The sequence below is a fragment of the Emys orbicularis genome, chromosome 1 (assembly GCF_028017835.1).
Source record: "Emys orbicularis isolate rEmyOrb1 chromosome 1, rEmyOrb1.hap1, whole genome shotgun sequence".
In the NCBI taxonomy this organism is placed as follows: Eukaryota; Metazoa; Chordata; order Testudines; family Emydidae; genus Emys; species Emys orbicularis.
The window spans coordinates 151,482,872-151,508,423 of NC_088683.1; the positions used below are offsets into that span (position 1 = coordinate 151,482,872).

At 48.2% G+C, this 25,552-nt stretch overlaps 1 protein-coding gene across 1 annotated transcript in view; it reads right to left on the bottom strand.

Moving 5' to 3' along the window:
• Window positions 1-18,251, bottom strand: part of CLCN1 (chloride voltage-gated channel 1) — a 107,383-nt gene extending 89,132 nt beyond the window's left edge. Inside the window, exons 1-4 of the mRNA XM_065417202.1 lie at window positions 17,237-18,251; window positions 16,377-16,774; window positions 1,434-1,597; window positions 839-1,133 (exon numbers count right to left, since the gene is read on the bottom strand). Coding sequence (XP_065273274.1) covers window positions 839-1,133; window positions 1,434-1,597; window positions 16,377-16,774; window positions 17,237-18,251 — 1,872 coding nt within the window. The remainder of the gene's footprint in view (window positions 1-838; window positions 1,134-1,433; window positions 1,598-16,376; window positions 16,775-17,236) is intronic.
• Window positions 18,252-25,552: the final 7,301 nt, after the last annotated feature.

Consider the following 25,552-nt stretch of genomic DNA (forward strand, 5'->3'; position numbering starts at 1 on the left):
CAGGTATTGTGGAGCACACAGCAAGCGGCAATAACAATTGGAATATTGGTTTCGCTGAGGTCTAACCAAGTTAGTAAACTGCACCAGCGCACTTTTAAATGTTCAAAGGCACATTCTACCACCATTCTGCACTTGCTCAGCCTATAGTTGAACAGCTCTGACTACTGTCCAGGGTGCCTGTGTATGGCTTCATGAGCCATGGCATTAAGGGGTAGGCTGGGTCCCCAAGGATAACTATAGGCATTTCAACATCCCCAGTGGTTATTTTCTGGTCTGGAAAGTAAGTCCCTTTCTCCAGCTGTTCAAACAGACCAGAGTTCCTGAAGATGCGAGCGTCATGTACCTTTCCCGGCCATCCCACTTTGCTGTTGGTGAAACGTCCCTTGTGATCCACCAGTGCTTGGAGCACCATTGAAAAGTACCCCTTTCGGTTTATGTACTAGCTGCCTTGGTGGTCCGGTGCCAAGATAGGGATATACGTTCCGTCTATCGCCCCACCACAGTTAGGGAATCCCATTGCAGCAAAGCCATCCAATATGACCTGCATATTTCCCGGAGTCACTACCCTTGATAGCAGCAGCTCAGAGATTGTGTTGGCTACTTGGATCACAGCAGCCCCCACAGTAGATTTGCCCACTCCAAATTGATTCCCGACTGACCTGTAGCTGTCTGGCGTTGCAAGCTTCCAGAGGGCTATCATCACTCGCTTGTAAACTGTGAGGGCTGCTCTCATCTTGGTATTCTTGCTCTTCAGGGCAGGGGAAAGCAAGTCACAAAGTTCCATGAAAGTGCCCTTACGTATGCGAAAGTTTTGCAGCCACTGGGCATCATCCCAGACCTGCAACACTATGTGGTCCCACCAGTCTGTGCTTGTTTCCCGGGCCCAGAATCGGCATTCCATGGCATGAGCCTGCCTCATTGCCACCAGGATGGCCAAATTGCCGAGTCCCGTGCTTTGAGAGAAGTCTGTGTCCATGTCCTCATCACTCTCGTCACCACGCTGCTGTCGCCTCCTCGCCTTCTTTTGCAGTTTCTGGTGCTGCATACACTGCAGGATAATGCGTGTGGTGTTTACAGTGCTCATAACTGCTGCGGCGATCTGAGCGGGCTCCATGCTTGCCGTGGTATGGCGTCTGCGCAGAAAAAAGGCACGAAACGATTCTCAGCCGTTGCTCTCACTGAGGGAGGGGCGACTGATGACATGGCTTACAGGTTTGGCTTACTGTACTCTTCCCACAGTCTCTGCCACCTATTGGAATTCTGGGTTGCGCTCCCAATGCCTGATGGGGCAAAAACATTGTCGCGGGTGGTTCAGGCCCCCCCCCCCCCTCCGTGAAAGCAACGGCAAAAAATCCTTTCTCGCCTTTTTTCCTGGGTTACCCGTGCAGACGACATACCATGGCAAGCATGGAGCCCGCTCAGGTCACTATCACCGTATGTCTCCTGGGTGCTGCTGGCAGATGCGGTACTGCAGTGCTACACAGCAGCATCCCCTTGCCTTGCCCTGCGGACGGCAGACAGTACAATATGACTGCTGGCCGTCGTCGTCATCCCGCGGGTGCTCCTGACCGACCTCGGTTAGGTTGGTCGGGGGCGCCTGGACAAAAATGGGAATGACTCCAGGTCATTCTCTTCTTTAAGTTTCATCTAATGGAGATTCAGTCCTGCCTGGAATATCATGCCAGCTGGAGGCTTCTGCCTCAGGCTGCTCTCCCAGATCATTGGGCTCAACGGGTGATCAATGGCTCCATGTCTAGTTGGCAGCCGGTATCAAGCAGAGTGCCGCAAGTGTCAGTCGTGGGGCCGGTTTTGTTCAATATCTTCATTAATGATCTGAAGGATGGCATGGATTGCACCCTCAGCAAATTTGCAGATGACACTAAACTGGGAGGAGTGGTAGATACACTAGAGGGTAGGGATAGGATACAGAGGGACCTAGACAAATTAGAGGATTGGGCCAAAATAAATCTGATGAGGTTCAACAAGGACAAGTGCAGAGTCCTGCACTTAGGACGGAAGAATCCCATGCACTGCTACAGACTAGGGACCGGATGGCTAGGCAGCAGTTCTGCAGAAAAGGACCTAGGGGTTACAGTGGACGAGAAGCTGGATATGAGTCAACAGTGTGCCCTTGTTCCCAAGAAGGCTAATGGCATTTTGGACTGTATCCGTAGGAGCATTGCCAACAGATCAAGGGACGTGATCATTCCCCTCTATTCAGCATTGGTGAGGCCTCATCTGGAGTACTGTGTCCAGTTTTGGACCCCACACTACAAGAAGGATGTGGACAAATTGGAAAGAGTGCAGCAGAGGACAACAAAAATGATTAGGGGGCTGCAGCACATGACTTATGAGGAGAGGCTGAGGGAACTGGGATTGTTTAGTCTGCAGAAGAGAAGAATGAGGGGGGATTTGATAGTTGCTTTCAACTACCTGAAAGGGGGGTTCCAAAGATGATGGATCTAGACTGTTCTCAGTTGTAGCAGATGACAGAACAAGGAGTAATGGTCTCAAGTTGCAGTGGGGGAGGTTTAGGTTAGATATTAGGAAAAACTTTTTCACTGGGAGGGTGGTGAAGCAATGGAATGCGTTACCTAGGGAGGTGGTGGAATCTCCTTCCTTAGAGATTTTTAAGGTCAGGCTTGACAAAGCTCTGGCTGGGATGATTTAGTTGGGAATTAGGTCCTGCTTTGAGCAGGGGGTTGGACTAGATGACCTCCTGAGGTCCCTTCCAACCCTGATATTCTATGATTCTATGATTCATGGAGGTGCTGATCATAGTGGAACGCTGCTTTTGGGCTCGGGAAACAAGCACTGAGTGTTGGGATCACATCATTATGCATGTCTGGGATGACGAGCAGTGGCTGCAGAACTTTGGATGAGGAAAGTCGCATTCATGGGACTGTGTGATGAGTTTGCCCCAGCCCTGCGGCACAAGGACATGAGAATGAGAGCTGCCCTGCCATTGGGGAAGCGCGAGGCAATTGCACTGTGGAAGCTGGCTACTCCAGACTGCTACCGATCGGTCGCTAACCAGTTCAGAGTGGGAAAGTCTACCCTTGGACTCATGTTGACAGAAGTCTGCAGGGCCATTAATCACATCCTGCTCTGAAAGACCGTGACTCTGGGCAACATGCATGACATTGTAGATGGCTTTGCACAAATGAGCTTCCCTAACTGCGGAGGGGTGATAGATGGCACGCATATTCCAATTCTGGCACCAGACCACCTAGCCACCGAGTACATTAAAAAAACCTGATGAGGTTCAACAAGGACAAGTGCAGAATCCTGCACTTAGGACGGAAGAATCCCATGCACAGCTACAGACTAGGTACCGAATGGCTAGGTAGCCGTTCTGCAGAAAAGGACCTAGGGGTCACAGTGGACGAGAAGCTGGATATGAGTCAACAGTGTGCTCTTGTTGCCAAGAAGGCTAAAGGCATTTTGGGCTGTATAAGTAGGGGCATTGCCAGCAGATCGAGGAACGTGATCGTTCCCCTTTATTCGACATTGGTGAGGCCTCATCTGGAGTACTGTGTCCAGTTTTGGGCCCCACACTACAAGAAGGATGTGGAAAAATTGGAAAGATTCCAGCGGAGGGCAACAAAAATGATTAGGGGGCTGGAGAACATGACTTATGAGGAGAGGCTGAGGAAACTGGGATTGTTTAGTCTGCAGAAGAGAAGAATGAGGGGGGATTTGATAGCTGCTTTCAACTACCTGAGGGGGGGTTCCAAAGAGGATGGAGCTCGGCTGTTCTCAGTGGTGGCAGATGACAGAACAAGGAGCAATGGTCTCAAGTTGCAGTGGGGGAGGTCTAGGTTAGATATTAGGAAACACTATTTCACTAGGAGGGTGGTGAAGCACTGGAATGCGTTACCTAGGGAGGTGGTGGAATCTCCTTCCTTAGAGGTTTTTAAGGCCCGGCTTGACAAAGCCCTGGCTGGGATGATTTAGTTGGGAATTGGTCCTGCTTTGAGCAGGGGGTTGGACTAGATGACCTCCTGAGGTCCCTACCAACCCTGATATTCTATGATTCTATTCTATGATTCATTAATCACAAGAGGTATTTCTCAATGGTTCTCCAGGCGCTTGTGGATCACCAGGGGCGTTTCACAGATATGAACGCGGGCCAGTCTGGAAAGGTGAATGATGCACACATCTTTCGGAACATCACTTGTTCAGGAAGCTGCAAGCCGGGACTTTCTTCCCGGACCAGAAGATCACTGTAGGGGAAGTCAAAATGCTCATTGTGATCCTGGGAGACACCACCTACCCCTTAATGCCGTGGATCATGACAGCAGCAAGGAGCGGTTCAACAACAAGCTGAGCAAGTGCAGAATGACTGTTGAGTGTGCTTTTGGTCATTTAAAAGCCCGCTGGTGCTGCCTATATGGGAAGCTGGACCTGGCCGATGACAATATTCCTATGCTTATAGCCGCATGATGTACGCTCCATAATATTTGTGAAGTGAAGGATGAAAGCTTCACTCAGGGCTGGACCGCAGAGGCACAGCGCCTGGAGGCTGAGTTTGAACAGCCAGAGACCAGGGCCATTAGAGGGGCCATAAGGATCAGGGATGCCTTGAGGCAGCGATTTGAAGCTGAAAGCCACTAATATTTCTTGCTATGCTCGGGAGTGCAGTGCTTGTAATGCTAGGAGGTGATTGGTGCAGATGATGCAATATGAAGGTTTAACATAATTGTATGTTGCTTTGCAGGGCTCTTTTTGCTTTCAATTAATAGAATAAAGATTGCTTTCAAACCAACACAATTCTTTTATTAAAAAACACCAACCGGAGGAGATAGTCAAACCAAAAAAAATATCAGCAGTGAGGGGGATGGGGGATGGGGGAAGGGACAGTCCCAGGAGGAGGAGTAGTCCCGGGACAGCTAAAGATTTGTGTATGTCCAGGGATCATATCCAACCTTCTCCTTTGGAGTACAATGCAGCTGGTACTGTACTTCAGCAGGGCCAAATTTCAGAGGGATGGGTGTTGAGTGCGGTGGGTAGTGGAAGTCCACAGTGCTGGACTGTGAGTGGGGAGGAGTAGAATGCCATGGGTATAGACTGGAGCCAGGAGGTTAATAAGAGTGTGTTGGTGGTGTCTGGGGGGAGCATGGGAAAGAGTTTTGAGACAGCAGCTGCAGGGGAGGGCGGGCGTGGAGCTGCTCAGTTTGAAGAGCTAGTATCGCCTGGAGCATGTCTGCTTGGCGCTCCATAACCTTTAAGAGCTGCTCCTTGGCTTCATTCTGGCATGCCACGTTCCCCTTTTGGTCCCTCTTCTCACTGTCCCGCCACTCCTTCAATTCCTGTTTTTCAATGGTGGAGTGCATCATAACATCATGCAGAAAGTCCTCCTTAGCCGCTTTCTAATTCTGCGCAGCCGTTCAGCTGCCGATAACAAAGAGGGAGGCTGGGCTCCCAATGTCATCTCTGTGAAGTTTAAACGCAACATTTTACAGAAGCAGTATTGTTTGCAACACAGAGAACACTGATTCAGTGATTTAAAACACAGCCAGTTCTCACACACCTGTCACTAACTGGCTGACCCCAGGCAAGCAAACATGAGCCACAAGACCCCCAAAATGGTGAGTAGCCACAGGATCAGGGTAAATCAGTCTTCCTGGACTCTGCTGTACACTGGGCACGTGGCTCTTGGGGAAAGTCAGCACTGTAAGGGGGCCTGATAATCATTCCTCTCCCCACACTTTCCACAGGCTGTGTTCATTATGGAAGATATCTTGCTGCTACAGGTGAGCAGAGAATCAAGGGAGAGTCTTCTCCAAGCCTGCGGCTTCCACCCTGGCCCTTATGCAGCTCGCCTGTGTGCTGCAATGGTGTCCCCCCCTCCCTCTCTGTGACGGCACATTGGCACGGGAAAGTTACCGTTAATGGAACAAGAAAAAAAGCAGCTCTGCCAAAGAACCTGCGGCAGTGGATTGCCCAGTATCTCCATGAGAGTTTCCTGGAGATCTGTGAGGGAGATTACCATGAAGTGAGGGAGTCAATCAACAGCCTGTTCCACCGCTCAGACTAGGCATGCGGTGAGACAAGCCTGCTTTCTCAAACCCTTCTGTCCCCAACAACTTGCTTCAGTGATTCCCAAAATCAAATCCACTTACCAGGGGTGTCTCCTCTCTTGTTTGCGCTTTGCCAACATCCGGCATCTGTGACTGGCTAACCTCCTCCGGGGTAGAAAGGAGTTCCTGGCTGCATGCATCTCTGACCTCCGAGTCATCCTCTGCCTCTGGGTCCCCCTCCCCCTCCACATCCTCATCCAAGATTTCCTCCTCCTGGCTTGGTCCACTCTCGACTGGCACACAAGCCACCGAAGTATCCACAGTGGTCTTGGCAGTGGAGGTGGGGTCACCGCCGAGTATCATGTCCAGCTCTTTGTAGAACCAGCAGCTCACCTCCCGTGCCTTGTGGTAGGCATACCACAGCTCCTTCACTTTGACCCTGCACTGCAATGTGTCCCGGTCATGGCCCCCTTCTGTCATGCATTGTGAAATCTGTCCATAGGTATCATAATTCCTACGGCTGAAGTGTAACTGGGACTTGACAGCCTCCTCTTCCCAAATGCTGATGAGGTCCGGCAGCTCGGCATTGCTTCAAGCAGGGGACTACCTGGTGCGTGGAGCAGGCATGGCCACCTGGAAAGATGTGCTGAGAACACTGCACGCATCACTGAGCAAACAGGAAGGGGACTTTCAAAATTCCAAAGGAATTTACGGGGTGGGGATGACAGTTGGTCACCTGAGGGCAGAGCAGTAGAGGTCAAATCAATGACCAGAGAGGCGAGAACAGGCATTGTGGGACACCTCCCGGAGGCCAACTGCAGCACTGTAATTGACCATGGTGTCTACACGGGCACCGCAGCACTGTAGCCCCGGCACAGAAAGCTGTACGCCTCTTGTTGGGGTGGGTTTTTTAAAGCACTACAACTGTGCAGTTTCTGCGCACTAAGCGGCTTGGCAGTGTGTACACCTCAGGAGTTACAGCGCAGAAAGCTGCTTTACTGCGCAGAAACTTGCCAGTGTAGACAGGGCCTGTGTCTTGAGAGTTTCTACCTTAGGCACTGAAGCTACAGCTAGGCAGTCAGCCAGCCACACCACCTTAAGCTGGGCAATGAACCTGCCGAGCAGCAGATTCAATAATGTACTCCTCACCATAGAATGACTATGAGGGTATTCAGTTGATAGGGGAGTGGAAACGAGAGGAGAAGAAACTGCACACCACACCCCTCAGCCAATGAGTCCTGGTAGATTAGAGGCCCTTTAAACGGGTCTTTCCAAGGAGGAAGGGCTTCTCTTGGGATCCAGGTAGCAATTACATAAGACAGGTTTCAGAGTAGCAGCTGTGTTAGTCTGTTAGTCTGTATCCGCAAAAAGAACAGGAGTATTTGTGGCACCTTAGAGAGGTTTTTTTCTCTTACTTAATTGGCCTCTCAGAGTTGGTAAGACAACTCCCACCTTTTCATGCTCTCTGTATGTGTATATATATCTCTCAATATATGTTCCATTCTATGCTTCTGAAGAAGTGGACTGTAGCCCATGAAAGCTTATGCTCAAATAAATGTGTTAGTCTCTAAGGTGCCACAAGTACTCCTGTTCTAATTACATAAGAATCACTTCTGTGATTTAGTGGCTGACTTCCCCAGTCTGCTGACTTGGACTCGCGAGGCTCAGGCTGTGGAGCTAAAAATTGCTGTGTAGATGTTTGGGCTCATGGCCAATATTAGACTTGCTTGGGCCCAGGGCAGAAAGCTGAAGCCCCACTGCATAGGGCTGAAGCCTGGGACCCTGAGCCCCACCACCTGGGGCTGAAGCTGAAGCCTGAACAACTTAGCTTCGCAGGGGACTTCTGTGGCATGGGGCCATAGGCAATTGCCCTGTGTGCTACCCCCTAACACTGGCCCTGGCTTTTATATGCAGAAAACCAGTTGTTGTGGCACAGCAGGGCCATGGAGTTTTTATAGCATGTTGGGGGGGCCTCAGAAAGATAAAGGTTGAGAATCCCTGCTCTAGCCTAAGCCCAAATGTCTACATAGCAATTTTTCAGCCACAGAGCCCAGCCCCCACGGGCCTGAGTCAGCTGACCAGGGACAACCACAGTTTTTTTTATCCCTGTGTAGACATACCCATAGAGGGTGTAAGCAGGGTCTGAATGAGCTCACCCTGACATCTAATGACAAACTGGGGGGAAAGACTTCATGAGTAGATTGTATTTACATAGATACACCTACTCTGCTTAGGTGCACAGCAGATAGAGCTGCCTTTTCAAAGTGATTGATTTTGGCTGGTTTTGGGTTACAATTCACTTTAGTATTGAATGCAGGGTAATGAAATGTTATCCTTATTGTATGAGTAAGGGGTACAGCAGAACTGAACTTAGTATGTCCTGATTGACAGGGTCACCCTAAAAGTGACCTCACTTGCTAAGCAGGGATAGGGATGTCAAATCCCAGTGAAAGAGAAAGAGGGGATAGGTGTTCATATTTGAGGGTGTGGGTTTTGACTGAAGAGTCCTAAATACCATTTGACTCTTTTCTTTCCAGCGTTTAATGACACAGTGCATTAGGTTGCACTGAGAGTTCTCATTTCTGTTCTGTGATTGCCAGAGCTGAATCGCTGATGAGCTAGGTCTAGGCGCTGAGCTTTAGATCTGGAGTGGTGACAGCGCAGAGACTGCAATAGCAGTGAGGTTCGCTGATATCCAGTGAAATGACTAAAAACTGAAATCACTAAGAGCTGGACTAATGTGGCAACACAGAAGTGGCAGTGAGCAGCAAGCTACAGCAGAGGTAACAGTGGCAGAGGTGGCAGTGAGTGGCAGGCGATGGCCAAAGGCAGCAGAGAAAACAGCGGCAGCAGCAGAGATATTGCCCAATCCCCCCCGCCCCCGTTCAGGGCTAGGAAGTGAACCCACATGAACACATCTCTGAACTCTAGGTCTTTGCTGACCAAAGACAGCCAACTGTGAGTGGGATGTAGTAGAGGAAAAGGGGAGTGATATGTGTGACGTTGCAGTCTATATGGTTTTATAAATATATGCTAATGAGTGAATATAATGTAACTGGAATATGCTTCATGCAAAAGGTCTCTTGTAAGATATCATTACAAAGCTTATAATCTACTGAGTGTGATCATACTATTTGTATAACTGTACCACTCTTGTATCTGAAACTAGAAATATGAAATATAATTCTGAGGGCCTATTGTAATTATGCAAAGTGTGGGACATTAATGGTGGTTTGGAATCTTGATGACTCCCATTAACCCGGACAAGTGACTGCAGATGGCTATTTTACCTGTAAGGCCTTGGCTACACTGGCGCTGTACAGCGCTGCAACTTGCTGCGCTCAGGGGTGTGAAACCCCCCCTCCCCCCGAGCGCAGCGAGTGCAGCACTGTAAAGCGCCAGTGTGATCAGAGCCTGCAGTGCTGCACGTTCCCTCGCAGCGCTGCAAGCTACTCCCCTCGGAGAGGTGGAGTACATACAGCGCTGCGAGACCTCTCTCGCAGCGCTGGCGGCGCTACTACACTCGCGCTTCACAGTGCTGTGAATTCCCGAGTGTAGCCAAGGCCTAAGTCTTCCTGTATTCGTGTGTGCTGGCAAATGGGCAATGAAGTCTTGCAGTGACATGTGATCATGTCACCTGAACTGGAATCCATCTTTAACCTAGTATCTTTCCATTGAGAAGAAGGGGGTGGGAACCCAGAGAGGGACAAAGGATTCCCGCCTTATCCAAAAGATATATAAAGGGGTAGAACAGAACAAAGGGGAAGGAGCTATCATGAAGAATCCCCTAGCTACCACCTGAGCTGGAACAAGAGCTGTACCAGGGGAAAGAATTGTGCCCAGGCCTGAAAGGTGTCCAGTCTGAGGAAAAAACTTGCTGAAGCATCTCTGAGGCTTAACTGAAAACAGCTTAAGAAGTGTTCCTGTCTCCAACTCTCAGATGCCCAGCTCCCAATGGGGTCCAAACCCCAAATAAATCTGTTTTACCCCGGATAAAGCTTATACAGGATAAACTCATAAATTGTTCGCCCTCTATAACACTGATAGAGAGATATGCACAGCTGTTTGCCCCCCCCCCCAGGTATTAATACATGCTCTGGGTTAATTAATAAGTAAAAAGTGATTTTATTAAATACAAAAAGTAGGATTTAAGTGGTTCCAAGTAATAACAGACAGAACAAAGTGAATTACCTAGCAAAATAAAATAAAAACACGCAGATCTAAGCCTAATACAGTAAGAAAGTGATTACAGATGAAATCTCACCCTCAGAGATGTTCCAGAAAGCTTCTTTTACAGACTGGCCTCCTTCTAGTCTGGGTCCAGCAATCACTCACACCCCTTTGGTTACTGTCCTTTGTTCCAGTTTCTTTCAGGTATCCTTTGGGGATGGATAGGCTATATCTTGAGCCAGCTGAAGACAAAATGAAGGGATCTCCTAGGACTTTATATAGTTTCTCTCTCGTGGGTAGACCCCCTCCCTCCCCCTGTGTAGAATCCCAGCTACAAGATGGAGGTTTGCAGTCACATGGGCAGGTCACATGTCCATGCACGACTCAGAACTTTACAGATGGCAGCCATTGCTCACATGCTACCTTGAACACCCCCAGGTAGACTTCTTATGTGGATTGGAGTCTTTCAAGGTCCATTGTCCATTAAGTGTTTCGTGATTGGCCACTTAACTTGCAAATTTCTTTCTTAAGAAGCTGACCAAATGCCTTACTAAGGCTACTTAACATCAACAAGTACACAGCCAATATTCATAACTTCAAATACAAAAATGATACATGCATACAAATAGGATGAATATATTCAGTAGATCATAACCTTTGCAGAGATATGTTACATGGCATATGTAGCATAAAACATATTCCAGTTATGTCATATTTACATTCATAAGCATATTTCTATAAAGCATTATGGGGTGCAACGTCACAAAAGGGATATCCATTCCTTGGACTTTCACACCACATGGTGGGAAACTGAAGCAAGGGACACTGTCCAATGTACTGTGAGGTGGGTGTTTGCTGAGGATTACATGCTTTTGAATTGTGATTGTGGTGGTTTCACAAATTAATGCTGCGTTTAATAGAAGTTTTATTTTGTTGTACACAGGCTCAGTGCTTGCAAGAGGGGAAGTATTGCCTTGAAGATGCTCAGGGCGGGTGGTTAGTTTTCCCAGATTTCTGGATGGGGCCTAGAGCCAGTTCTGTTTTGTGCTGTTAAGAGGAGTCCTTGTTGCTGCTGACACCACCTAGCAGAAGGGGTACACAAGATTTGGGGTGGGGAAAAAGTTCTTAAACTTTACTTTCAGGTGGGTGTTGTGTGCCCAAAGCTAATTTATCACTGAATACCCCTGCTCTTTGTTCTGTGCCCCTATAAATATATGCATATTTCAACAGCTTAACAGTCTTTGCGGGATTGTGTAGGTGAGATATCCTATCCCATCTCCTAGAACTAGAAGGGACCTTGAAAGGTCATTGAGTCCAGCCCCCTGCCTTCACTAGCAGGACCAAGTACTGATTTTGCCCCAGATCCCTAAGTGGCCCCCTTAAGGATTGAACTCACAACCCTAGGTTTAGCAGGCCAATGCTCAAACCACTGAGCTATCCCCTCCTCCCTGACAGTAGGAACAACAAATTTTTTTAGCAAGTTATTAGCCTCATTTGGTTTGGACAGGGTGATGTGCAAATGTTAAAAGGGTCCATTATTTTATATGATCCCTTACTAGGGTCACTGAACTTTATAGATGATCTCTACGGCCAAGGTTGGGAGTGGGGCAGGCAAAGTCTGCCCCTGGAACATCTGTTATTTGTTTGAGTGAACGCCAGAAAAAGATCTGAGAGTAAGAACGGAAAATAACTTTCATTAGAAGGGGGAAAGGAGGAATGCCCCCTATGTGGAGATCAACAATACAACTACCCTAGGCAGAGGGACTGAAGTATGGCAGTTATTTGAGATTCTGTGTGGCAGGGCTTGTGAACATACATAGAAAACTTCGTCCCTGCACTGGTGCAGACATGGTCACAGGAACAGAGGAGAAGCAATCTGTGCATTTCCTGTTCAGCATCTGCAAGGGGTGGGCTAGATTTGTCTCCTATCCTGAATTTTGCAGGACAGTCCTAAATTCAGGATGCCATCCCACCTTCCTAAGTCAGCCTAGATCCTGACTGCTGAGAGAAAGAGAGAGAGATCTTCTCCCTCCCCCAACAATATACCCTCTGGCAGATGTGCTCTGAGCTGGGACAGAGACTATGAGTTCAAGCCTCAGTTAATATTTCTGTGCACTTCACAAACCTGATTACTAAGCAAGGCCTCATATCCCTGTCTTAGCTGGCAGCTATCATTCTCCCCATTTTTCAGATAAGCTCATGTCAGGCAGAGTTTAGAATGGAATCCAGGATCCTCACATGGCAGATCCAAGTCTCTTCCACTCAGCCATATTGCATTTCAGAAAGAATATGATAGATCTGTGTGCTTGGCTGTTCTGTTTGTAACCACTGCTCTAACCACTAGACTACATTTGCCTCCCAGAGCCAGGAATCCTGATTCTACTGCATTCTACTGCAACCTAGCAAATACTTATCTAACTACTGGCAAAGTGTGTATCACACCACCCTACCAGTAGCTATCCCACAAATAAGGTAATAGCTTACTTCTGCTACCAGTCACTTCTTTAGTTCAAGTAATAAATGTCAGTGCTGTGGATTTGACAATAGAAATGCTGATGATGATCCATGTGGGAAAAAACAGTATGTGATCATGTAATTAAATACTATATCATAATGCATATGCACAAAAGGACCGAATTAAGGTTACATAGGTAGTATTAATTTTGGAATTTCCTAAATGTTAAGTGTTGGAATTTTCAAAGGTATTGAGGCATCTAAAGCTGTAGATAGGTGCCTAGTGAGATTTTCAAGATCCTAGGTGCCTAAATCCCATTGAGTTAGGTGCCAAGATGCATCTGAAAATCTGACTTGGGTGCCCAGATACCTAAATACCTTTGAAAATCTATTGCTAAGTGCTTGACTTTGAAATCTTAATGTTATATTTTTTGCATGTTTGATATCCGTGGGATTCCCTCTGTGTAAGTAGTTATCTTTATAAAAAGCCAGCTTAGGTTTAAAAACATGGAGTCCTCTGGTGTTATTACCCAGCATGTGGTGCATGAAACAGGCCATAGCTGTGGGTTGAGGGTAGCAAGGCTGGTTTATGTTTGCGAAGACTTAAAGCGAAATCAATTAAGACAATTAATGCAAAGGGCAAAAAGAGGTTGTGCCCTTTTTTGCTCCTTTCTTATGTAAAAATGACACCACAATTCAGACATCAAAAAATACAAAGGGCCAAATTCTGCTCACAGTTATGGGGATGCAAAACGCATTGAAAAGGGTTGTGCCTGAATAAATGTGTGCAGAATTAGGCCCAAGGAGTTTTAAATGTTATCTGAATGCAAATCCCTTCTTCTCTCACTCAGTTGTGTTTTACCTGCTTGGTGTCTCTGGTGCTATAATGTGATATAGTTCTCGCTAGAGTCTTTCAGGAAAAAATGGATTTTTAGAACCTCAATTTCTTCCAATGTAAAAAACAACTGGGGGGGGGGGGGGCGCGGGGAGTAGGACAGACTTTCAGGCCTTCTCTGAACTAGAGCTGGGCAAAAAAAAAATTAAATAGATATTTTTAATAAAAAAATGTGGGTTTTAGTGCTCTGAAACTATTTGTGAATTCTGGTGGAATTTGATTAATAGTTTCAGCCAGGAAAAAATCTGAAAAACTGTTTTTAAAAAAGTCAAAACATTTCATTTTGACTTTTTTGTTTCAAAATGTTTCATTTTAAATATAAGAAAACATTTGGTTTTGACTTTGCTTTCCAAAACAGTGTTTCAAATTCAGATTTGGCCAAAAAAAAACCAACCCAACAACGAGGGAAAACACCTAAAAACAAGTGAATTGAAAAACTAAAAAAAAATTGTTTCAAGTCAACTGAAACATTTTGGTCAACAAATTGAAACAAAACAAATTGAAAAAACAAACCCTTTCATTTCAAATCAACCCAAACCGCTTCAGCTGATTTGAAATAATTTTTATTTTTTGAGTATTTTGATTCAACAAAATTTAAAAAAAAATCATTTTAGGTTGAATTGAATTTCCCTTTTAAGTGCTGGTTTGGTCCTTGAACCAGAAAATCCATTATTTGCTCAGCTCTCCTCCAAACATCAACGCCTAGTAAAAAAAGTCACAGACCAATAGGTTGGGGTTTTTTTTGCTGGTCACCTGTAACTGCATATGAATTGATCTGTTCCTCCCACCTGCCTGGCAATCCTATGCTCAGGTTTGCTGAGCCCAGCAGAGTTAAAAGCGATTATTTTCTTTAAAAGGAATTTAAAGCCTTGCCTGCCCTCTCTGGTGGACAGTTGGAGAACTATCAGACTATTTAAAATGCTTTTTTTTTCATTTATTATTGTTAAACAACCTTTTTAAAAAAGGTTTTATTTTTAGATATTCAGGATCCAAAGTACATGTGCAATTATTGCCCTGCAATAGCTGTGTGTGTTGGGTGTCTCCACCATCCACTCCATGGAGCTTCAAGCAGCGACTCCCATGGCAGGGGACTGAAATCAGCCATGCTCCCACCAAAAATACCACTTGGGAGGCTACTGCTGGCCGGCCCCCCTCTTTCTGTAGCAGAGAGGAGTTATGCTAGTCTACACTAGAAGCACTACAGCGGTGCACCTCCATGAGAAGTGCACATCCATTCCAATTAGGTGTGCGCGCACCGCGTGCATGGACGTCGGAAACTTTTTCCCTTAGCAGCTCCCGTCGGGACGGCAGGGGAGCCCCCTAGAGTGGCACCCTTATGGCGGTGTATATAGTACCCTGCCGGCCCAACCCCCCTTCAGTTCCTTCTTGCCGTTGACTCTGACAGAGGGGAAGGGGGGGGGGTATTGTAATGGATGTGAACAACACATCTCGAAGAACAACAGTTACGAGAAGTAAGTAACCGTCTTTTCTTCTTCAAGTGATTGTTCACGTCCATTCCAATTAGGTGACTTCCAAGCTTACCATTGGAGGAGGGTAGGAGTCATGGAACAATTGATTGAAGAACAGCTCTGCTGACCGCCGCATCATCTCTGGCCTGTTGGTTGACAGCATAGTGGGCTGTAAACATGTGCACTGAAGACCAGGTGGCTGCTTTGCCATGGAGTTTCCAAGCCATGAGATGTAGAGGCTGCATGTTTGGGTGGAGGAGGCACCCATGGTCCTGCGTGATCAGACCAGAAGAGGGGCAGGGCTATTGGGGCGTCTACGAACAGCTCTAGAAGGGTCGTGTACCAATGCTGCCGCGGCCAAGACGGGGCAATCATGATTACCATCACCCTGTCCCTGCGAATTTTGAGGAGGACCCAGTGGATCAGTGGGATAGGAGGGAAGGCATACTTCAGCCCCTCGCCCCATGGTATTAGGAACGCGTTGGCAATGGAGCCCGGACTGTGGTTTTGGAATGAGCAGAACTGAGGGCACTGCCTGTTGCTCTTGGTGGCGAAGAGGTCTACTTGGGGATAACCCCACTTTTGGAAGACTGACTGTATGATGTCCGATCTGATTGACCACTCATGCATGTGGTATGACCTGCTGAGGCGATCTGCCAGCTCGTTCCGTACCTCTGGAAGGTAGGATGCTTCCAGCTGAATGGATCGGGCTATACAGAAGTTCCAGAGGAAAAGAGCCTTGTGGCAGAGGGGTGAGGAGCGGGCTCCGCCCTGTTTATGTAGAACATGGCGGTGATGTTGTCTGTCAGGACTGTCACGCTGTGACCTTGCAAAGTGGCGTGAAAGGTTTGGCAGGCCAGATGAACTGCCCATAGCTCCTTCAGGTTGATATGGAGAGGTAATTCGTCCCTCAACTACAAGCCTTATGTCCTCAGATCCCCTAAGTGTGTGCCCCAGCCCAGATCTGACACGTCTGTTACTAACGTCAGAGAAGGTTGGGGCTTGGCAAAGGGGACTCCTGCACAGACCACTGGTCGGTCCAGCCACCAACACAGGAATTCTAGTACCTGTCCCAGGATCATCACCACAAGGTCCAGGGGGTCTCGGTACAGATGCTGCAAGCCATGCTTGTATGCGCCCGAGTCTCAGTCGGGCATGATTGACCACATATGTGCATCCTGCCATACGCCCTATTAGCTGCAGGCAACACCTAACTGTTGTGGTGGGATATTGAAGCATTGTTTTGACAACCTGCTCTATGGCTTGGAACCTGGGCTCTGGAAGGTTCACTTTTGCCTGTACCGAGTCTAGGACTGCTCCTATAAACTCTATCCTTTGGGAAGGTATGAGTGACGATTTGGGTACATTGAGGAGGAGTCCCAGTCTGTGAAAGGTGTTCATGACCATTGTCACGTGGGACTGGACCTTGTCCTTGGAACAACCTGTCAGTAGCCAGTCATCGAGGTATGGGTACACTCGAACTTGCCTTTTCGGCAGGAAGGCCGCCACCACAGCCATGCATTTCGTGAACACTCGGGGGGCTGTGGACAGGCTGAACGGGAGAACCGTGAACTGGTAGTGATGTTGGTTTATGACAAACCGGAGGAAGTGTCGGTGCACCAGATGAATGGCAATATGGAAGTAGGCATCTTTCAAGTCGAGGGCAGCATACCAATCTCCCGGATCCAGCGATGGAATGACTGTGCTTAGTGAGACCATGCAGAACCGGAGTTTGACCATAAATTTGTTGAGTCCGCGAAGGTCTAAAATGGGTCGAAGGTCTAAAATGGGTCAAAGACCCCCCTTTGCCTTGGGGATTAGGAAGTAATGGGAGTAAAACCCCCTTCCCCTTAGCTCCTGTGGAACCTCCTCCACCGCCCCATCTCAAGGAGCGAACAAACCTCCTGCATAAGGAGTTGCTCGCGAGAGGGGTCCCTGAATAGGGACAGGAAAGGTGGATGGGAGGGAAGGAAAGAAGGAGGAAAACTGGAGGGAGTATCCCACCTGTACCGTACATAGGACCCAGCGGTCCGATGTTATACGGGACCACGCACGGTAGAAGTGGGATAGCCAGTTTAAAAACTGAGGGGATGGATCCGTGTACTGGGTTGGTACACTGTCCTCGAGCACACCTTCAAAACTCTTGCTTGTTTCTGGGCTGGGGTTTATTCTGACCTTGGTTAGGCACGTTATTCTGCTGTCTACGCCTGTTATTTCTGCCCCGCCTGCGATACGGCTCCTGTCTGGGGTGGGGTTGATACTGCCTCTGCTGTGGAGGTTGAGGCCTGAAGGGCTTTCTCTGGGTTGCATCCCTAGCGACTTCTGGGTGGCCCTAAAATCCTTAAGGCCATGCAGCCTGGAGTCTGTTTGCGCCGAGAAAAGGCCCAAGCCCTTGAAGGGGAGGTCTTGGAGGGTGTTCTGGACCTCTGGAGGGAGGCCCAATGCCTGGAGCCACGCTGAGCGTTGCATGACTACTCCCGAGGCAATGGTTCTGGCTGCAGAGTCAGCTGAATCGAGGGAGGCTTGTAGTGAAGTCTTAGCCACCGCCTTTCCTTCTTCGATTAACGCAGCACACTCAGAGTGCGAGTCCTGGGGCAGGCGATCCTTAAACTTGGACATGGCCGTCCAAGAGTTGAAGTTATGTCTATTAAGGATCGCCTGCTGGTTGGCTATGCGTAGCTGGAGGCCCCCGGAGGAGTAGACCTTCCTACCGAAGAGGTCCAAACGCTTGGCCTCCTTGGCCTTTGGGGTCGAGGCTTGTTGGCCCTGTCGTTCCTTCTCATTGACTGCTGAAACGACCAGGGAACAGGGAGTCAGATGGCAGAACAGGAACTCATAGCCCTTGGAACGGGTGAAGTATTTCCTTTCTACCCCCAGGCCGTTGGCGTGATGGAGGCTGGGGTTTGCCATATAGTGTTGTAATTTGTCTGTATGGTCTTTATGAGAGGAAGTGCAACTCTGGAGGGACTCTTGGGAGCCAGGATGTCCACCATTTCTCGACTGTTTCTTCCGCCTGGAGGCCCATGTTGAGGGTGATCCTGTGGAGCAGCTCCTGGTGAGCCCTTTGGTCGATTGGTGGCGGTCCTGAGACTGATGTACCCACCCCGCCTCGTCTGGGGAAGAGGAGGAAGTGAGTTGCTGCTGATTGCCTTCATCTAGAACCTCCTCTATGTCCCCATAGGCCTGGGTCACTTCAGGGCCCGACGGGGCTGTCACAGTGCTTGGCACCGCCTCAGGCATTGGGCCTGGCATTGCTGGTTGCTCTTGGGGATCGGGGGGCGGCCTGGAGAGAGCGGCCTCCCTTGTCATTGATGCGTGTCTGTGTGGCGACCTGGAATGGTGTTGCATGGACTGCCTGGACCTGGAGGCTCTGGAGATGGTGCCCTGCTGTTGATGGTAGGCCCATTGGGTCCAGAAGGGCCACTGACCCAGGAGGCGGCCACTGTGGCTGCCATGCTGAGTGGGATTCTCTGCTGGCCACTGTCCGATGCCTGCTATAGCTGGAGCGACGGGAGTTGGCCTCGGAACCGGAGGATGCCGATGGAGAGGACCAGGGTGGTGCCGAACGTTGAGCGTCCGTAGGGTGCCGTGAGGTGCGGGCCGGGGAGCAATGCCTGGCTGACCAGGTCTGCGAACTGTACCAGGAGTCTCGGGACATTGCCTCTCACTTGTTGCCAGTGAGGTTGTTGGTGCTGTGCTCCGGTGCCAGGCGACCAGTGGCATTATGGACCGGTGTGTAGTCGCCGCAGGTACCGGTGGTAGGTTCGCCTCCAGTGCCATAACCTCGTGCTGGGTCACGGGTGCCGGGGAGTAGCGGGACACCGAGCTCAAATGGGAACAGTGCCGTGAGCGGTGCCAGGACAGTCACCTCAAGCAGCGCACCATTGCCGGCTTCCCTCTGGATGGCACCCTCTTGGGCGGTGCCGGAGGCTCCTCCCTGCATGGGAGGGGGTTTGGCACTGACAGCTCAATGAGGTCTTTCGCTGCTTCGAAAGTGTTGGGCATGAAGGGGTGTTACAGGACCTCCTCCAGACATTCGTTGGCACTGAATTTGCTGAGTACTGGACTCAACGGGGCATGTGGCACCGGAGTTGATGGTGCCAGTTCTTGGCTTGGGCCTGCAATCTATCTTTGTATGCCGGGAGCTTCTTTGAACTGCTTAGCAGCTCTTTGGGGAGAGCGCCCTCTTTCCCCTTTCTTGGGACGCTTAGTCGGTGCCGGAGAGGTCGACCGGTGCCGAGGTTGGTCGTCCAGTCTCGGTGCCTGCGATTTACTGTGCCTGGGTGGTGCCAGTTTGCACACGGATGCCGGGGCACTTCGCACCGAGGAAGCTAGTGCCAGTGCCAGTGCCGATGCCAGTGCCGGTCAGTCTGAGGCCGGTGGTTGTAACGTGGCCTCCATGAGCAACTGCTTAAGGCGAAAGTTTCTTTCTTTCTTAGTGCGCAGCTTGAAGGCCTTGCAGATTTTGCAGAGCTCTGCCTGATGAGCCTCTCCCAGACACTAGAGACTGGAGTCGTGGGGGTCACTGTTAGGCATAGACTTGCGGCACGTGGCACAAGCTTTGAAACCCTTGGCTTGCGGCATGCCCCGCAGCCCATGGCTGGTGCTGGAATTAGCTTCCAGACACCTGAATACAATGGTATTTAACTATCTGATAACTATCTAAGAACAACTCTAACTAGAAGACTGGAAGGCTAAGGGATCACTCACAAGCGCGCGAGAGAGAACGTTCCAACGCCGCCACGAACGGAAAGAAGGAACTGAAGGGGGGTTGGGCCGGCAAGGTACTCTATACACCACCATAAGGGCACCACTCTAGGGGGCTCCCCTGCCATCCTGATGGGAGCTGCTAAGGGAAAAAGTTTCCGACATCTGTGCACACGGCACATGCACACCTAATTGGAATGGACGTGAACAATCACTCAAAGAAGAACTTACCTTGCTCAGGAGGGTGGCTTATTCTCAGCCCTGAGTCACATAAGTTATACTGATACAACCTGTAGTGTAGACAAGCCCTTAAGCACTTCTCTCCCTCTTGCTCCAGGCTGTGAGATGAGAGCAACAAATGAGCCTTGTGAAATGCTGCATTTGACTTTCCACACCTGTGAATGTTATAATAATTGTAGCAACTGAACATCAAATTAGAACATCAACATCATCCCCTTAAATCTGAGAACATTCAGAGTCAGACCCAGACACCACAACACAGGCTTACTGCTAAATGCTGTATGGTAACCAGGCTTGGAGCTCCTTAGCTCTTACAGCCTTCCCTGTGCCCCCGGTGACTGTAATAATCTTCTTCACAGTATTTTCTGGGGTGGGGAGCAAGGTGATCTTGCCTTTTACCAAGTCGTTAGTCTGCCTAATTTTGCTTCCTTAAGATAAAATTTTCCCTACAGCGCCCACCAGTGTTTGTCCCTGGTACAGTCACTCAGCCCAATTCTGGGATCTCAAATAAAGCCAAGTTTATAAAAGAGGGAATCATCAAAGGAAGGAAGTTGAACCTAAACATGCCTCAGCTTGATATGGCTGAGAATTTCACTAGATATTCAAAAAGAACAGGAGTACTTGTGGCACCTTAGAGACTTACAAATTTATTAGAGCATAAGCTTTCATGGGCTAAAACCCACTTCATCGGATGCATGCAGTGGAAAATACAGTAGGAAGATATATATACACAGAGAACATGAAACAATGGGTGTTGCCATACCAACTCTAATTAGACTATTCAATTAAGGTGGGCTATTATCAGCAGGAGAAAAAGAAAACTTTTGTAGTGATAATCAGGATGGCCCATTTCAAACAGTTGACAAGAAGGTGTGAGTAACAGTAGGGGAAAAATTAGCTTGGGGAAATAGTTTTTACTTCATGTAATGACCTATCCACTCCCAGTCTTTATTCAAGCCTAATTTAATGGTGTCCAGTTTGCAAATTCCAGTTCTGCAGTTTCTTGTTGGAGTCTGTTTTTGAAGTTTTTTTGTTGAAGAATTGTGACTTTTAGGTCTGTAATTGAGTGATGAGGGAGGTTGAAGTGTTCTCCAACTGGTTTTTGAATGTTATAATTCTTGACATCTGATTTGTGTCCATTTATTCTTTTGTGTAGAGACTGTGTTTTCATGGCCATATAATCCTTCACCATTCACGGTCACCCCTCACAACTTACAACACTGATCCAAACCTGATTTTTCAAAAATACGTACACAGGCCAAAGTATTTTCCACTGCATGCATCCGATGAAGTGGGTTTTAGCCCATGAAAGCTTATGCTCTAATAAATTTGTTAGTCTCTAAGGTGCCACAAGTACTCCTGTTCTTTTTGCGGATACAGACTAACACGGCTGCTACTCTGAAACTAGATATTCAATACACTTAACAACAGGACCACCATTTTCAACTTAGGGTATGTAAAAAGTGAGAAAGAGTCCTGTGGCACCTTATAGACTAACAGACGTATTGGAGCATAAGCTTTCGTGGGTGAATACCCAGTTCGTCAGACGCATGGGGTGGAAATTTTCAGGGGCAGGTATAAATATGCAGGCAAGAATCAGTCTAGAGATAACGAGGTTAGTTCAATTAGGGTATGTCTACACTACAAAATTATGTTAACCTAAGTTACGGCGACATACAGCCACTGCAGTAATTAAATCACTTTTGCATGTCCACACTATGCTTCTTGTGTCAGCGATGCATGTCCTCACCAGGAGCGCTTGCACCGATTTAACTGTCAGTGGGGGACATTGTGGGATGGCATCTGAAAGGCAGCAACAGTCGATCAGCCTAACACAGCATCAGCCTAACTACATCGACACTAACTTTTAGGACTCTCGCGGAGGTGAAGTTTTTAAGTCAGTGGACTGGGCGAGTTACATCGGTGGGAGCAACATTTTAGTGTAGACACTTACAGAGTTCGGTTAAAGTAAGCTGCCTTATGTCGATCTAATTCTGTAGCATAGACTAGGCCATAGGTTCTTAAAGTTTATATCCACATTTAGGCACCTAAATCGGTAACTTTGTTTTCAGAGATGCTGAGCTTCTGCAGCTCACACGGACTTCTCTAGGCATTGCACTTGTGAGGTTAAAGGCAGAACTGGGCTGCATGTATGGAATGATATAGTATGACTGAAAAGTCCTTTATTTGGCTCACAGCCGAATCATTTTGGCCCAGATCCACACAGGGACTTAGGCGTTGCAATGCTCAGTATCCTAGGCACCTAGAAAATCACTGGAATGCCACTGTGTTCCACAAAGCCTGAGTTAGACTCCCTGTACAATGAATGGGAAGAGAAAGGCGGCTTAGAATGCGCAAAAGCCAGCACTCTAGATGACTTCCTGCCTAGGTTAGCCAATAGGAAATGGCAATGAGAGTGTCCTAAGCACCACCCCTTTCTTGGAGATAGGTGCCTAAGTCCAGGCTGCAGGGAGATGTCTATCATAGAATATCACAGTTGGAAGGGACTTCAGGAGGTCATCTAGTCCAACCCCCTGCTCAAAGCAGGACCAATCCCCAGACAGATTTTTGACCCAGATCCCTAAATGGCCCTCTCAAGGATTAAACTCACAACCCTGGGTTTAGCAGGCCAATGCTCAAACCACTAAGCTATCCCTCCCCACTGTCTTGACTTCTGATCCACAACTGGGAACTCCTCTGCTGAAGTCAGGCAGCTTAGGTACCTAAGGCATTTCTTGTAAGAATGAGTGAGGCACAATACAAAATGGTGGGGGTGCTGCCTACTTTATACAGTAACTCCTCGCTTAATGTTGTAGTTATGTTCCTGAAAAATGTGACTTTAAGCAAAACAATGTTAAGCGAATCCAATTTCCCCATAAGAATTAATGTAAATGGGGGGGTTAAGTTCCAGGGAATTTTTTTTTAACAGACAAAAAAGGATATATTATATAGATATACACACAGTATACATTTTAAACAATTTAATACTGTTCACAGCTATGATGGTTGGAAGAGGGTGGAAGAGGGAGGGATATTTCCCAGGGAATGCCTTGCTGCTAAATGATGAACTAGAACTCGGCTGAGCCCTCAAGAGTTAATACATTGTTGTTAATGTAGCCTCTCACACAAGGCAGCACGAACAGGAGGGAGGGGAGACAGCATAGCAGACAGAGACAGACACACACCTTGGGTGTGGGAGAGAGAGAGAGAGAGATGCACAATGCCCCTCTAAGTAAGCTGACCTACTCTTAAGTGCATTGTCTTTTTAAGTGGATCAGGAAGTTGAGACAGCAGCTGCTGCCCCAAGCGCTCTCTGTCTCTCTCCCTCCGTGTCCCCTCCCTGCTCTATATGGAGAAGGGGTAAGTGGGGTGCAGGAGCAGGGGGACACCCTGACATTAGCCCTCCTCTTACCCCCCCCTGCACAGCAAGCAGGAGTCTCTGGGAGCAGCTCCAAGGCAGAGGGCAGAAGCAGCATATGGCAGTGGGGGGAGGGATGGCTGAACTGCCTTGATAGCCTGCTGGGCGGCTGCAGCACAGGGAACTTAAAGGAGCGGGGAGCTGATGGGGGCCTGCCAGTCCACCCTGGTTCCAAGCCCCCACCAGCTAGCTGCAACTGGCTGCTCTTCCTGCAAGCAGTGGACAAAGCAGGCGGCTGCCAAATGACGTTAGAAGGGAGCATTGCACAACTTTAAACGAGCATGTTCCCTAATTGATCAGCAACGTAACAATGAAACAACGTTAACCAGGACGACTTTAAGTGAGGAGTTAATGCTTTGAGCCCAGTGATTAGAGCACAGGCATCAATCTCCCCCTCTGCCTGAGGAAAGTAGAGGGATCTCCTACTTCTCAGGAGAATGCTCTAACCACTGAACTATCAGATATTCTGATGTCAGTCTTCCCTGTTGAATCTGTTCCACTGTTTATAGATAATTAAAGTGTAATGGGAGAAAGAGGACTGGAGCCTGAGCCCTGGTCTACATTACAAACTCATGTCAGTATAACTACGTCGCTCAGGGATGTGGGGCACTCTCCCATCAGCATACTGTGGAGCCGCTGCATCGGTACAGTTGTGCTGCTGTAAGGTTTCTAGTGTAGACACAGGCCTTGTCTACACTACACTGTTTTGCCAGCAAATGGCAGGTTTTTTTTCCAACAAAACAGTGGAGGTGTACACACTACAATGCAACTTTTGGCGACAAAACTCTCCTGTTTTGGCAACAAAATAAAACCACCTCGACAAGAGACATTGGGCTTTTTTTCAGCAAAGCTTTATTGACAAAGTGTCAGTGTAGACACCATGCTTGGTTTTGTCACTGTAAATGGTCTCCAGGAGGTGTCCCACAATGCCCATATGACTGCTCTGGTCAGCAGTTCAAACTCCACTGCCCTGCAGCCAGGTAAACAAGCATCTGCCCCTCCCCCTTTAAAGGCCCAGGAATTTTTGAAATTCCACTTCCCGTTTGCTCGGTGTGGAGAGCTCACATCGGATCTTCCCAGCTGACCATGGCGGCGCCATGCAACAAACATTCTCCCACTTGGACCTCTGCGGAGCTGTTGGATCTGCGAGTATATGGGGAGAGGAGGCTGTGCAGTCCCAGCTGTGCTCCAGCCATAGGAATTTCGATACTTTCAGACAGATTTCACGTGTCTTGTGTGAAAAGGGCTACGAATGAGACGGTGCAGAGCAGAGCGAAGATAAAGGAGCTGAGGCAGGCATACCAGAAGGCAAGGTAGGCAAACCATCACTCCGAAGCTGCACCAAAGACTTGCCACTTCTATAAGGAGCTGGACGCTATCCTCGGCAGCAACCCCCACCAAGAGCCCCGTACATACTTTGGCTACAGGTGGCAGAAAGTTGGCTTAACCCAGAGGACGAAGTCATGGATGAGGAGGTGGAGTTGGAGGATGATGTGCAACCCATGGCAGGGTTGCCTGGTGGGGCAGCTAGTCAGGAGGTGTCTAGTCAGTTCCAGCAGTACGTCTCTGGTGAGCAAGAAGCCAGAGAGGAGCCCCCGGTAAGTGATCTTTTTGAGTTGATGCTGCTCAGTTATATGACGTTTAAGTTTCCTTTGTTTTGTGTAATGTGGAAGTGGATGAAGGGCAAGAAGTTTACATGACTGGCTGTGTTTCATTGTGCTACAAAGTCCCCTGTGCAGTTGAGCAGTGCGGTGGAACAGTTTGTTGATGCACACCAAGATTTCACGGAATCCTCCAGAGAGATCTCTAGGAAACTTTCCTGGAGGTACTTAGTGTGACGGTGTTCCCCATAAGACTTTATGGAAATATGCTTATGAATGTATATATGACATAACTAGAATATGTTTTATGCTACATTTGCCATGTAACATATCTCTGTAAAGGTTATGATCTACTGAATCTATTAATCCTATTTGTATGCATGTATCATTTTTGTATTCGAAGTTATGAATATTGGCTGTGTACTTGCTTGATTTTTAAGTAGCCTTTGTAAAGCATTTGGTCAGCTTCTTGAGAAAGCAATGTGCAAATTAAGTGCCCATTCAAGAAGCACTTAAGGGACAATGGATCTTGGAAGGCTCCAATCCACATAAGAAGTCTACATGAGGACGTTCAA